Below are 13853 nucleotides of genomic sequence, written 5' to 3'. Positions count from 1 at the left end.
AAGCTCTGTATCCAAACACAACCTGATGTAATCCTTAAACTAGTTAATCAATACAATGTAACCCATTTAAGGTGAAAATACACTTGCAACTTTCGCATTACTATATTTCAACGAACCAAAGCTCAAAAGACATATAACAGAAAGTTCTATCGATGCTGTAAAAATTGTTTTCAAACTTACCCAACTAAGTCCTATTATAACTTGTTTTTTGTATGAAAAATCGGAAAAAAGGATTAAGATAGTTTTTTTTGAAAAATAAACACGTCACTGAATTCAGCATTCTTTAAAATGGGTATGTACCAAATTTCATCAAATAATTATTATTATTAACCATTTTAGAGAAGTTCATTCGACAATTGAAAACAATATTATTTCAGTAGCGTGCTTTAAGAAAGAAAAAATATACTAATCTTTTTTTCCGATTCCTGACATAGAAAATAAGTTGGTAGGCCTTCGTCGGATAATCTAGGAAACAATTTTTACAGCATAAATAGAGCTTTTTCTGCTCTTTCTTTTGAATCTTCGTTCTTTGACTTCGAGTTATAAATACAAAAGTTATATAGGTGCTTCCATTTTAAATGGGCCACATTGTACGTAACAAGATAACAAGAATCTTCAAAAAGCTGAAGAGAAGTAAATCTTTGAAATGAAAGATTCTTGACTCTATATTTTATTCGCATTAAGCAACTGAAAATAGAACTTTTTTGTCTCTAAAATATTTTTCGCATCAGGTTGTATTTTTAGTTATTTACTGCGAAAAAAATATAAAATTCTTGAAAAAGTCATTGTCGCACAAATAATAATAATTACCCTAAATAACGCTTCATTTCATTTCAACAAAATTAGCTAAAATATTATTAAGTTTTTTCCGGAAAAACGAATTTTAAAAAATCGATAACCTATATCCTGAAAATGAAACATTACCAAACCTATGTTTATATAAACTTTTTGTCTTAGAACCACTCAAAGAGTAAGTTCTTGAAATATGGCCACAAATTTAAATAACACCCTGTATATTGTCCAATCCAGACGGATAATTCAGAGGCAATCCAGAACATCGCTGGAATTCCTTCCTTTGACTTACGCATACGCAAGGCAGTACACAATTGAGAAGTTAAAGAACCTCTAAAAACTACTTATCGACAAAACCCAATGACCACAAAACCCATGACGAAATGGATCGCGTGCCAATATATAACAGCTAACTATTACCTGACACAGTTACTTACAGGTCATGGTGGCTTTAGGCAATATACGAACCGCATTGTTAACCCCCCCAAATATATATGTACTTTTTATAGAATGTTGACTCAGCCTTATCACCCAAAAGGACGCTAAAGTATTACATAAACAAAGTGATTACTTTCGGTGCTTTTAGAGGGTACGCGAGGCAAGAGGTAGAAGCAGTGGAATTTTCAAGGACAAATTCCAGCGTTTATGAAATTATATTCGGAGTGATTTAAAAACTATCGGACTACCAAAAGCTGCGGATACTATACGTCAAATGATGACGATTGGAGAAAATATGCCTTATCTAAAATTTGATAATTTAGGATATCCACAAGGTGTTCAAAGTAAATTTTGTATTACTTTTTTTCCATTATTCTGAAAATATCTAAGTTACACACATGTAAATTTACAAAGTTATGTTTTTTAGGTGACAAATAAGATATGTTTTGCAATTTTCGCGTTGCTAATAGGAGGCGTCACTTACGGCCAGTTTAACAAAATTTACAGTTAATAACGTTTCATCCTGTATATCTAACATAAAATTTGATTCACAATCCAAAAGAGCAATAATTTTTTCATTAATTATGTATTCTTCTTTCATTTCGAAGTTTCGATCCGTGTTGCATGCCACTTGAAAAGCTAAAAAAATATTTTTTCCCAATAATACATATATGTCGTTTATAGTCGTCAACACCTCCAAAATTTCTTTAAAGATTCTCTAGCGCTTTTTGAAGAAATTTTATATTTTCCGTTTTTTAAATCAAAATTGAAGCCGCTGTGTCTGCCAGAGTAAACCTTATTGAACGCTGGCTTATATGTCAAATTATATGTTCAATACACTATTAAAGTTATGTAGGTTAAAACAAGAACACTCTATGCATTTTCAAAACCAGAGTATTGTATTTTTTAGTGTTCAAGTTTTAGCTCTGAAAGAGTTGCTCTGTAAACAGAAATAGATAATCAGCAGAAAAAGTTCTTATTTGCAAGAATAATGAAGGATAAATAAACACGGAAATTTTATTGTAACGTATTGTGCAATATCAGGAAGAAACAGACAACACATGCTATCAACAGTGTCTCACTTCGACCTCCTCGTATTTGTCAATATTAGCCCTCACGTCCCCAATGATTGATTCCAAGGGACAGTTTCGAAGCGGATGAAGGGAAAGAAGGAATAACGACGAGGTGTTTTAGTGGATAAACGCCTCGAACGCTGGACATATAAAGTCGTAGAGAGTTTACAAACGTCTGAGTACTCCCTCGACAATTTCACTACCCTCATCTGTGAAGAGTGAGTGAAATAAGCGAGAGAGTTGTGAATGCTTGCCCTCTTTGGGTTCTATCGGCTATGCTTTTTGATCTGACTAGATCAAAGCATCCGCCTAAGTGAACTTCCTATGATTATATGTTTATATGATGTATTACACATATTATGATTATATGTATGTTCGGGGCCTCGGGCGACTCTCGTCTGCGAAACACCTGGCATCACAGAACCATATACGACCGAGAAAACCTTAGAGTGAATCCTGGCCATTAGAAGACAAGGACTGGTGCCACTTCTCAGAATGTGATTTCTGTAAAGGGCTATTTTCACATGTTAAAAGATACGCATTTCAAGCTTAAAATAACACTGCGAAAAACAAAGTAACCAAACTGAAGACTGACTTATGGCACCAACTATTACATTTTGCGAATCTCGGGACGAGAACTTTACTTTTGTCGTAGTAATAATTAGATGCATTAAGCTGAATGATCCAAATGAATAATCAAAATGACAAGTGATTAGATGCGAATATACCACCGCGAAAAAAAAGATAATTCCAATTTATCAAGTTGTGTTTGTCGTCATATATTTGGATAAATCCACTAAATATTTGTGGCGCCTTGTTGCGTTAAATTGCTTATCACTTTTACAAAAGTTACATAGGAAAATTTTGATAATGTTACAATAATAAAAGTTATACAAGCACCTATTTATGAATCACATCATGGCGATTCTCTCTACATGTATAGGGCGACGCATTGACAATTACCCCCCCTCCCTCATCTAGTTCCTTTATTTTTCCCATTCGAAAAAAGTTGAAAGCAGGACCCGCCTTCATTTTAAAAGTAGATTTTAAGATAGGTCTCTTTGCCCTCTGAGAAGAAGGAGAAATTATTGATATTTGAAATCATGCAAATTTAAAGGTGTATTTCGAAGGTTGTGGAACACTCACAGAGACTTCGGGACCGCGGAAAAATCCGAAATTTTTTTCAAAGAATCACGTATTACAATAACGAAGAAGTCATTTTTTAATAGAAAAAACCGTTCATTTTTGTTGGACTAAAATGATATGTAACTCTTTCTCCTAATGTCGAAAACAGAGAAATTAGATGAGAGGTAAATTCTTAATGGATCATTCTGTATGCTTACGCCCAGACATTCGCGTGTGCGATAGACCGAATTATCGAAGCACTGTGATTAATTCGAGCTAATTAGCTCGCTTTAATTGTTCCTGACCACAAGTATTTATCAGTGACTGTGTCAACGCCCTGTTCCTACTATGTCTTGTCAATAGTGCACCAAAGAATGCCTCCATTATAAACTAAATCTCGATTGTTTGTCGAGTCATACAACGTGTTGATTTTAATAATTTACCGTTCATTGTTTGAGAAAGGAGTTGGGTTCCAAGAGAATTTTACCTCGTTTGGTTACGAGTGAAAACTTAAATCTCTTATTACTACCATTTTAGCAATGTTAAACTAAATAATCCGATCACGACTCGTATGAATGGCGAAATCAAAATCATAAATTTCCACGTTCATATTAAACTAATAGAAATCGATAAATAACAGAAAACCTCAACCATATATCGCACATTTGTGTAATTGCGTGTGGGCATATTATTAAGACGAATGCACCATGGGTTACATAACTCTTTCGCGTGTCCATAATTTCTGCCCACGGATCGGCTGGTTTTAGCCCTGTTTTAATGAATGTGTGCCGGCATTGTAGTTACGGAAATACCTACCATTGTATATGGTTCGAAAGTGCTTCATTTGGATCCTAAGAGGTATTTCATTTGTTGACAGTACAATGTCTGAACTTTTGTAAAGCTTCCTACGGTTTTGTTTGTGTTAATGTTTGCTCCGTATTTCCTGTAATCAAATTTCAGGTTGATCGACTCGATTGAAATCCAAAGTAGGACATTGGTGTAATCGAGTTGTGTGTAGGGATTTCGAAAGGTTTCTTGGGTAGCTATCACAAATTGAACGAAGGAGGTATCTAACGACGACATTTTAGTGCAGTTCATTAGATCATTACATCCTTTTATGCATGAAAACTTCCCAAATCCTTCTCGACAATGTCATGTTTCTTCAATAACTTTTTGTATCTACCAATCCCAAGGATCATTTTGAGTCGTATTTCCCTATTACCATCGCTCAGTTTTTTCTATTTAGCTATTTTTTTTTATTCAAAGGGAGCATTACATAGAATTAAAAATATTATCATTTGATGTATGTTTACTTGCTTACGTCGTCAGTAGCATAAAATGGCTGATTTTTTAAAATTGGACCATAAGTCAAATGACACCTCAAATTAAAGAACTTTCAAAATACATCCAATTGTGTGTTGCGAATCAAATTTTATAGATTAGATTTTGAGAAAAAAGGTGCAATTTTAATAAAAAAATATAATGTAAATTCAGTTAGATAGTATATATATAATGAAAAAATTTGTTTATTGATAAGAAATTGGTTTATTTTCGATTTTGTGTTCACAAGCAGTCTTTCGGTATTTTTGTTTACCTTTTTCTTCTTTTTATTTATTTCTTTTTTTAATTAGAGACTGTTTGTAAGCTCAAAATCTAAACCAAACCAATTTTCTATCCACAAACAAGTTTTTTCATTGTTTACTTATTTAACTGGATTTGTATTACATTTTTTTACCAAATTTGTACCTGGTTTTCTCAAAAAGTTATAAATGGATTTTAAATCGCAATGCAGCATTTGATATAGTTTTGAAAGATTTTTAATTTTAGATATTGCTTGACCCATGTTAAAATTTAAAAAAATCGCCCATTTTGAATTACCCGTGACGCAAACACGTAAAAAATAGTTTTTTTGTCCTATTTAATGTTGTTTTAGAATATTTAAAAACTAATCATTTGGTAAAGAGTAAAAAAAAAGGAGAGGGACAATTTAGAACCGAAAGGAATAATCAGAAGAATTTACTTTATTTAAATAAAAATGTAACGTACTGTGGGCAATTTATAATTGTTCTAACAAGGTACATCACAAAGTAGGTCATAATTGGCTTGTGCTTGTGCAGCTCAAGTGCTCTTATGATAAGATAAAACCAGAAAAATAATTACCATCGTCAAAATAATTGACTTTTGAAATTATAACCGATCTTAGGACATAAAGATACCTTTACCGTAACTAAACAGGCTTTATCTTAAATGATCAAAATTATTTCTTCAAACCCAAAGAACAATTCGAAAGACGTCCATAAATCTTAGATCTTAATTAGAACTCACAATAACATCAATCTTCCGTCTAAGTCTGATTGCAGTAGTAATTTTTTAAATTAAGGGAATTGCCGCATTCGGATGCCGTTATGAAGGAAATTTCATTAAGTTGGCTTTTAGTGTTCCGTAAAATTCCAAGTGTATTCCATCATACAATTTAGACCAAAGATCGATAACTCCCGGCCTTTCGCCGATCAACAGAAGAACAGCTGACATGCCCTGGCGGGTGGCATTGAATGTGACGTTCCTGGATCGATACTGTGCCAGAATGGCCTAGAATAGTCTAAACGGGCTTGGAAATTAATTTTAGTTTTATCGTGGTTGGAATAGATTTGGGTCAGATTTGATTAAAAAATGGAGGCAACTTTTTAATTTACGAATTACTTCCCCCACGAGGGAAGTGATTCGTTATTATCATTTTTTTGTCGGTAACTGAATGCTTTGAAAAAATTTTAATTCCATCATATTTTTCCGAAATGATTCTATTTTCGAATATATATAAACATTTTACGTTCGTTTGTTCAAGGCCGTAACTAAAAATACGCAGACTTGTCATAAGTCTGAGAAATCTACCTTTTTGGTTTCCAGCGCCGTTTCAACACCCCTAACATTTTTCCTTAGAATCCACACTTGAAACGGTCACGCAGCAGCCACACACAATCCCAAAGTAGTTCAAGTGCATTCAGAAGTAACACAACGAATTTATTGTTTCAATAAAATATATTCAAAAGCTTGGTAAAAATCATGATCCAGTCGTCACCATTTTACGATAGCAGCATTGAACTATTGAAAATTTCCTTTAAAAAAAAGCTTTAAATGTTTCCGAGATATCGACGACGAGGTCGGAAAACAAAACACACGGTCTCGTAACTCGCACCTACTCCACGGTTCGTAATCAAGATGCTGTGTCTGAAAATAAACAGTCGACGGTCTACGGACTGTTCAACGGTCACGTGATGCAGCTACATGCTCGTTTATTGGCGCAGTCGAAATGGATTGCAGTTGCGGCGCGCAGAGTTGAAAAGCCGCGGATGTGCATCACAGGTGTAAAAAAATATGTGTTTCGGGCACAGAAAGGCAACATAGTCCATTAATTGATTCTTTATTCATTTTTGGCCCAAGGAATTTTTACTTAAATTAATGTAACAGCGGCCATCTTGTTAAATCGATATGACATTCGAAGATTTCTGATTGGTATTGGACACCAAAATTAGAGGCACTTTTCAATGACATATTACTGCAAAGTGATACTCATCCGCCATTTTAAATTTCGAAGTCGCCATTATCTGTATGTGTATGAATACGCATATAGTCTTTTAAACGTTTTAGCGTCATTTTCTTTAATAAATATGGCTTTAAGTGCATTAAAAGACAAATTTGTAATACACTAAATGTTGTTTAATTAGAATAATGCTAAAAGTTTTGCTTACGATAAAATATTCTGAATTCGCTACCCAGTGGGATGTTATTCCATCCTAAATTTCAAAATGGCACCTGTTCGCCATTTGAATTGTTCAATACATAATTTATGTGAATGTCGAAAAACGCGCTCAACTATAACTGTTTTGGCGCAAAATTTGTTATCGCCATTGTGTTTAATAAACATGAGTGTAACCTGATTAGAAATCCAATTTCATATCCGCCACTTTGCTTAAGCAATATGGTAGTAATAGTTTTCAGAGTCATCGATAGCATAATTATAGCGCTTTCCAATAAGATATCACTTGACCCTCAATTTCAAAATGGCACCAATTCACCATTTGCAATTTCTATAATAAGTTTCTTAAACATGGACTTCATAATTAGTGAGACCTTCAATCATTACGATTTATCATTGACCACTCACGAAATTTTCAAAAAGTTTAAAAAGTGATTATTCTTTCGCAAGTGTGAGTTAAGCTTTTTAAGGAAATTGCTACTTTCCTATAAGCTCTTAATTTCTTAATTTTTTTTAAAGCTCTTTTAAATAGGCCTTTTCTTCGAATTAACTATCAAGTTTCATGTAGCTATTTTCTTCAATAAACTTTAAATCGACATCGCTGTCAGACTGAAAAGCATTTCACTCATTTTTAGATGCAATAAAGCGCCACGTCGCTATCTTAATTTTTTTACGCCTCATTTGTGTGTCAAAGTACTTATGCGAATATCTGTGAGTATAAGATCGTATTCAGACGTAAAAAGCACTGAGAGCTCTCTCGATAGCTACTAATAGCCAAAGTACCGTCCGTTGTTTAATATGACCATCCAAAAATGAAAAAAGCTTTAAATTAATACCCTGAAATTGTTCAGATTAATTTGCTTGTGTAAGTGAAGACCGAACCAAAAACGTGTTTTTCTTTTCTCATTTGTCATTTTATTAAATAAAGTGACACATTTCCTAGTATACATGATAATATTCAAAATTGGATCGCATTTTCACTGAGGTACTTTCACCAAGAACTTTGAGTGATTACATTCACAATGGTGCTGGTCCACCATCTTGAATCATTTTTTTGACAGAAGGTTGCATATAATAATTATGTAAGTTTCTAAAAATTTTACTCAGTGCATTATATTTTTTATAATCCTGAAGTGATCTGAATTTCTTTGCCTGAAGTAAGCCTAATCTAACCTGTTTGACTTTGATTGGATTTTCTTATAAATGTGAAACAAAGCACAATGATCTAAAAGAACTCTATATAGCATTTTTTTATAGTACCGTTGAGGCCTTCCTTTTATAAATAAGACACTAATTTATGGCTGCGCCCTCCTACATCTTATATGCACCGGAGAATGACGCATCTCTGATGCCATAGGGACACTAATAATGCATAGCAGCCCATCAGAGAGAGTTATATCATCAACCACCCTATAATACCCTACTAGTGACGAACAAAAATTAGAAATGGAGTGTCCTTTCGATCAAAACATTCGCAAAATTTTAGTAGACGTCGCCGATTATTTATTTTAGGGTAACTTGGGGCATTTTAGGTAACAAGTTAAGTTGAGCATGATTGACTGAATATTATTCACAGAGTACCAAAAGACCTTTTTCAACACAATATACCAACCAAGATATCCCGCATATGTACTGACTGTTCCTGGCGTCCTGAAATTAGTTTTTTTTCTTGTTAAACCAGAGACAAGACTTTTCTATTATAAAGTACCCTATTATGCATGGACCCAAAACTCAAGCGGAAAGTTTTTCCAGTTTTTTCGGTAGAATTTTAGGGAAATATATTTTTCAAGACATAATGGTGAATTCAGTAATTACAAACGCGTTTGTAGCATTTCCAGCATTTACACATAATTTCTTTTTTGATTTTGTTATCCCAACTAGTTATATAATGAAAGCAGATACCTTCATTTAATCATTCTCAGTTAACAAGTATAATCGAAATAATTATTTTATTTTATTTGAATACGTGGAATAAAAAAATTGAACGTAAGATTTAAATTCTGAAGTTTTATTAATTATTCAAACAAATGTTCAAATTGACAACCGATGTACTCCATGCAATAATAGACAGTTAGAGGATGGTAAGGTGTAGTAGTTTTAAAAGGTAAAAAAAAACAAATTAAAAAGCAAAAATACATACAAAATTGTTTTCAGAAAGATTTTAGCTATTCATTGATGTGTCACAGGAAGGGTGTTCTTATTTAATTTTTTTAAGTGGAAGTGTGTGGGAGTGTGAGGGTGAGTACCAACACATTTATTTCTAGGTTAAAGGTTGCTTATAAAAAATAAATATTTACGTATTTTTGTAATTTTTTTCTATTACAATAGTCTTTAAGATTTTTATGAGTGGACAGTTTGTAAAAAATTATCCTGTATATCCTTTTCATAGAATTTTTCTATCATATAGCAAAATAGGACAAAATCATGTATGAAACTTAGTAGCAAATGTTATTTTACGTCGTGCCTGCAGAATTCCACTTGATACATAAAACTATGCATTTGCTAACTAGTTGCATAAATAGCTATTTTTATGTAAAATAGAGCCTCAAGCTTAAAAAAAACAAACACTTTATTAATCACTAATAATCGTTGGTACAATTTTTGTTCTTAGGCAACGTGAGTCTTTCAGGATCTATGTGGTTTCTACTCAATATCTGGTAAATTTTTGCTCGTAATTCAGCATCAATTTCCTTATTTCTAGCCCAAATCCAGACCAAATCTGTCAGGAAACTTATGCTTCCTCTACCTGTTTTTTAAAAACGTAAATAGATACTTACCCGTGTGAAAAAGATGAAAGTTCGAGCAAGAATATAAAATTGTGTAATGGTTGTAATCAGTATTAACCACTTGGTAATAACCCGCTCCTGGAAGGTACCTATTTATGACCCTGGGAAGTTTGCTGATAATTTTGTACAAAAATATGCTAGGGTCTTTTTTTGTAGGGGAGGCGGTTCCTTCACTAATAGAGAAGATACCAGATCTTTAAAGAAAAAAGAATTTAAAAGCAATTTTTTCAAAACAGAATAATCCGAAACTTACACTCTACTTCTTGATTTCACATAAACATCCAACTGTCCTTTGAAGTTATTCTCTTCTATGTCCACGCTTACACAACTTGAAATTAACTCCATAACGTAGAAAGAACGCTCGATTTCATACCAATGTCCTGTCAACTTAAAGCATATAAAAAATCACTATAAAGTTTGTATCATTTAACAATGGTTGCGTAACTGGTCATGTTACGTCCAATTGGTGGTCTGGCACCCTTGGGTGCGACGAATTTGTCAGTAAATGATTTTTAAAATTATAGGTATAGTTGTGACTTACTATTTCAAAAATATTTATATCAAATATAATCAAACTAACTTCGAAAAGAACAAATACAGGCAATACGAGCATCATTTACTCCTGCCAGGTAATCTCTAGACTAGTGAAATGCATGATCATCATATGGGAGATTATGTATTTTACCAACCATCGACCACAAATCAATTGTCAGAAATGCTAATCAACTTCGATGAATTTTGTGATTGTTTCAAAAGAATTAACCCCCTCATAACTCAACCTCATTCAGATGGATGAGAAGCTAAATTTAATTCGCTTGAAACTACGTTCTTCTAAATACCTCGCTGATTTATGTTATTAATTTTACCAGGAATAAATGAATGGTGTATTAATTCAATCCATTAAGTAAAGTCACATTCATATAAATCAAATTGAAAAACTGTTTGATATAATAGAAATAACATTATGGCCCTGAAGGGAAACTTTATATGCAATTAGGGCTCAGAAACAACTTATAAATGCAATGATGATTTTTCTCGTTTGACAATGATGTTTACTTGCTTTATCCTACTAGAATCAGCAGATGCAAAAGAATCAAATAACCAAAAAAAGACAGCACACAACCATAAAAGTTACATTTCAGGGGTTTGCGTATTTTAGAGAGTTTTGGGCCAAATGCAGCTCAAAATTAAGAGCTAAAAAATAGCAAACCCATCGAGTGTGCACGTCACGGATTCGCGATGCATGTGTTTTAGCCTCAGTGCGCATGACACGGATCCGTGCCATGTGTAGATTTGCAGTTTATTTTCCGTTATGGATTGTCCATTGCTCGAATGAGCGCACATACAGGTTGGTACATAATTAATACCTTCGAATATCTAAAAATATTCTCATAAATCAATATTTTATTGTGTGATTATAGGACGTCGACATTAGAAAAAATATTGCAGATGGAAGTAAACGAGACCACACGGATCAAATTGTGCAGTTTACACTGCAACAAAAATCAAACTCTCAAAAACATTGTAGAGTTTGTTACAAAATAAGCTTGTCTTATTGTGAAAAATGTCCTGAAAACCCAAATCTTGGCGTAGGAAACTGCTTTGATACTTATGATGCGTAATAGAAGAATTTTTTTTAATTGACTTTTTTTCTTTTTATATTTTTAATAGTATACATAATAATAAAATAATAAAATTAAAAAAGTACATGTTATGCAAAATAAAAGGTCTCCGTGGTGCTTCGCGCAGTTACTAGACGCGGCACAAAAAGAGTCAATTTAGCCGCTAGTGAAATAATATACTATTTGACTGTCGTATTTACAAGGGGTATATGCCAAATTTTCATAGCCACTCACAAAAATATTGTTAAATGTTATCAACTATAGGCAGGTAGTTCATAACTTTAAATTATCTACACAATATGAGGTCAAAATTCATTTCTGTACCTAGAGAAGGAAGGTTCATTAAGAAAACTCATCAAATGAATATTATCTAGATACTTTTGATTTCGTCGCTTTCATTGCTCTAACTAAAACTTACCAAACTTGCATTGAAATTTGCCATATAGCCAATCCTCGGACATGCCCCTAAACCGTACATAAGGACGGGTTGTAGAACTGCGTCAAAAATGACCAGAATTAGCCAACCGGTTACCAGGCCCACCATTTTACGAACAACAACTGACGTATCATCATATTTGAAACACGCATGACAATCAATGCATCTGATTAGCATTAATGTACGATTTTTGACTCATGAACTCTAACTCAATTTACTATTACAGTTGGACTTTTTACCTAGAAGTTTGAAAACTGTTTTTGTTTACATATATCCGTATCTGGTATTTAGATTACCTGCAAATTTCGACTGATACAGAGAAGGAAGTAATGCTTGCATATGTAGATACGAGGATAGTGCCAGAAGTACCCGACCTGACATATAGATAGCGAGTTTTTTGTTGTAATATTTGGCTATATTAAAAAAACTTAACCTTAAAAAACTTACATCTAAAGTTTAAGGGTGTTACGTTGATTTGTATTTGATTTAGAGGCATTTTTAATGAACGCATTTAGAGCTTTTGTGTGAATATGGAAAAATTGACCATCAATATGTGAATCAATACCTTCATATGAAAGGTCTTAGTCTATCCAACATCAAAGCGGAGTTGGATTCTGCTCTGGGGGAATCTGGTCCTTCGTTAACAACTGAAAAATATTGGGTAGCATAATTTAAACGCAGTCATACGAGCTGCTAATTCGAACTCCACAGTAACCGGCCTAATAACGCTCCAGATTTGACCACTCTAGAAACTACGGTGAAAATTCACAAAACCGTACTGAAAGATAAACATTTCAAAAAGTACTATACATCTCATTTTGACCGAACAATTGGATATGAAAAACTTGTGCAAAAGATGACTGTCGCAAATTTTCTTTTATTCGAAAATTAAAAAAAAATATGGGTCAAGTAACACCTCAACTTAAAGGTTTTTCAAAATTATTTTGAAGGGCGTATAAAAATGCAAAATCTTACCATTAATTTTTTAGAAAAACAGCTATAAATTTGGTAAAAAATGTAATATAAACTCAGTTAAATAGTACGTGTATAATGAAAAAACTTGCTTGATGATAGTAAAGAGGTTTATTTACAATTTTGTGCTCACTAACAGTCTGGTTATTTTTATTTATATTTTTATTCTTTTTTTAACGAAAAGTTTAAACAAATTAAAAAAATAATAATAATAATTTGTAAAAAAAATTAAAATAGGAGGCAATTTAGAGGCGCGTGGTATAGTACCATCTGGTACCTTCACTTTACGGTTTAGAGCAGTCGCTCTCTATTCCCTTTGTATCGGATCATTCTGGCCGTAACACTACAATCCAACCAAGGTCAACTCTCGCACGATTTCGATTCGGAATCTCTACTGCTTCACGGTTTGCATTGCCTTCCCAGAAAGATTTTTAGAACAGTTGCGGGGGATGCACATACAGAATGCAATAATCTATTGTTGAAGGCAATTCCTCACTTTTCTAGACTGTAAAATCGAAAAACACTGCTTTGTGTAGGAATGCACATAGCCCACGGATAATCCTTTAGAGGCGCCTAAAGAATATTTTATACCAAACGAGAGAATGTTTAAAAAAGAGAATAGAAGATTATGAATGTATGAATCTATGATAACTAATTAATTAATTCGCTTAATATTATGGAGTCTTTTGCGTGGTTTGTGTCGTCATCAGGAAATGCGATATTCCGATATCGAGCTTCCTACAGCAGAGAATTCTTACAATGCACTACCGAAACGATAAAGCAGGTAACTAATATGCAATAATATCGGTTTACTGCTTAGCCGGAAATAAAGCCTATTTTTATGCGATATTGTGT

General features: G+C 33.2%; 2 protein-coding genes across 5 annotated transcripts in view; both read right to left on the bottom strand.

Annotated features, from left to right (window-relative positions):
* The window catches only part of LOC136346860 (uncharacterized), a 169932-nt gene extending 163234 nt beyond the window's left edge, over window positions 1–6698 (bottom strand). For 2 of the 4 annotated variants that reach the window (XM_066296348.1, XM_066296352.1), the window contains exon 1: window positions 6318–6697. In XM_066296348.1, coding sequence (XP_066152445.1) covers window positions 6318–6355 — 38 coding nt within the window. In that variant the 5' untranslated portion in view covers window positions 6356–6697. Of the gene's footprint in view, window positions 1–6317 lie in introns of all 4 variants that reach the window. The other 2 variants (XM_066296349.1, XM_066296351.1) reach the window with 2 other exon arrangements.
* A 3035-nt stretch (window positions 6699–9733) lies between these two features.
* LOC136346977 (apolipoprotein D-like) lies at window positions 9734–12237 on the bottom strand. The gene is made up of 4 exons (XM_066296561.1): window positions 12009–12237; window positions 10222–10355; window positions 9960–10162; window positions 9734–9901 (listed from the first exon to the last, which is right to left on the bottom strand). The coding sequence occupies exons 1-4, from the start codon at window positions 12201–12203 to the stop codon at window positions 9762–9764; spliced, it is 672 nt and encodes a 223-aa protein (XP_066152658.1). The 5' UTR covers window positions 12204–12237; the 3' UTR covers window positions 9734–9761.
* Between the last annotated feature and the right edge of the window lie 1616 nt (window positions 12238–13853).

The sequence above is a fragment of the Euwallacea fornicatus genome, chromosome 25 (assembly GCF_040115645.1).
Source record: "Euwallacea fornicatus isolate EFF26 chromosome 25, ASM4011564v1, whole genome shotgun sequence".
Taxonomy (NCBI): Eukaryota; Metazoa; Arthropoda; class Insecta; order Coleoptera; family Curculionidae; genus Euwallacea; species Euwallacea fornicatus.
Note: the sequence above shows the minus strand (reverse complement) of the source record. Positions and strands in the feature narration are given on the sequence as shown.

Bases quoted from the DNA above. Each gene is read 5' to 3' on its own strand.
- LOC136346977 (XM_066296561.1), bottom strand. From the start codon at position 12,203: ATGCTAATCAGATGCATTGATTGTCATGCGTGTTTCAAATATGATGAT. The intron at 10,356-12,008 runs GTAAGTTTTAGT...ATATGCTTTAAG, and splicing joins CAAATTTCAATGCAAGTTTG to TTGACAGGACATTGGTATGA. The intron at 9,902-9,959 runs GTAAGTATCTAT...GTTTCCTGACAG, and splicing joins CTTTCATCTTTTTCACACGG to ATTTGGTCTGGATTTGGGCT.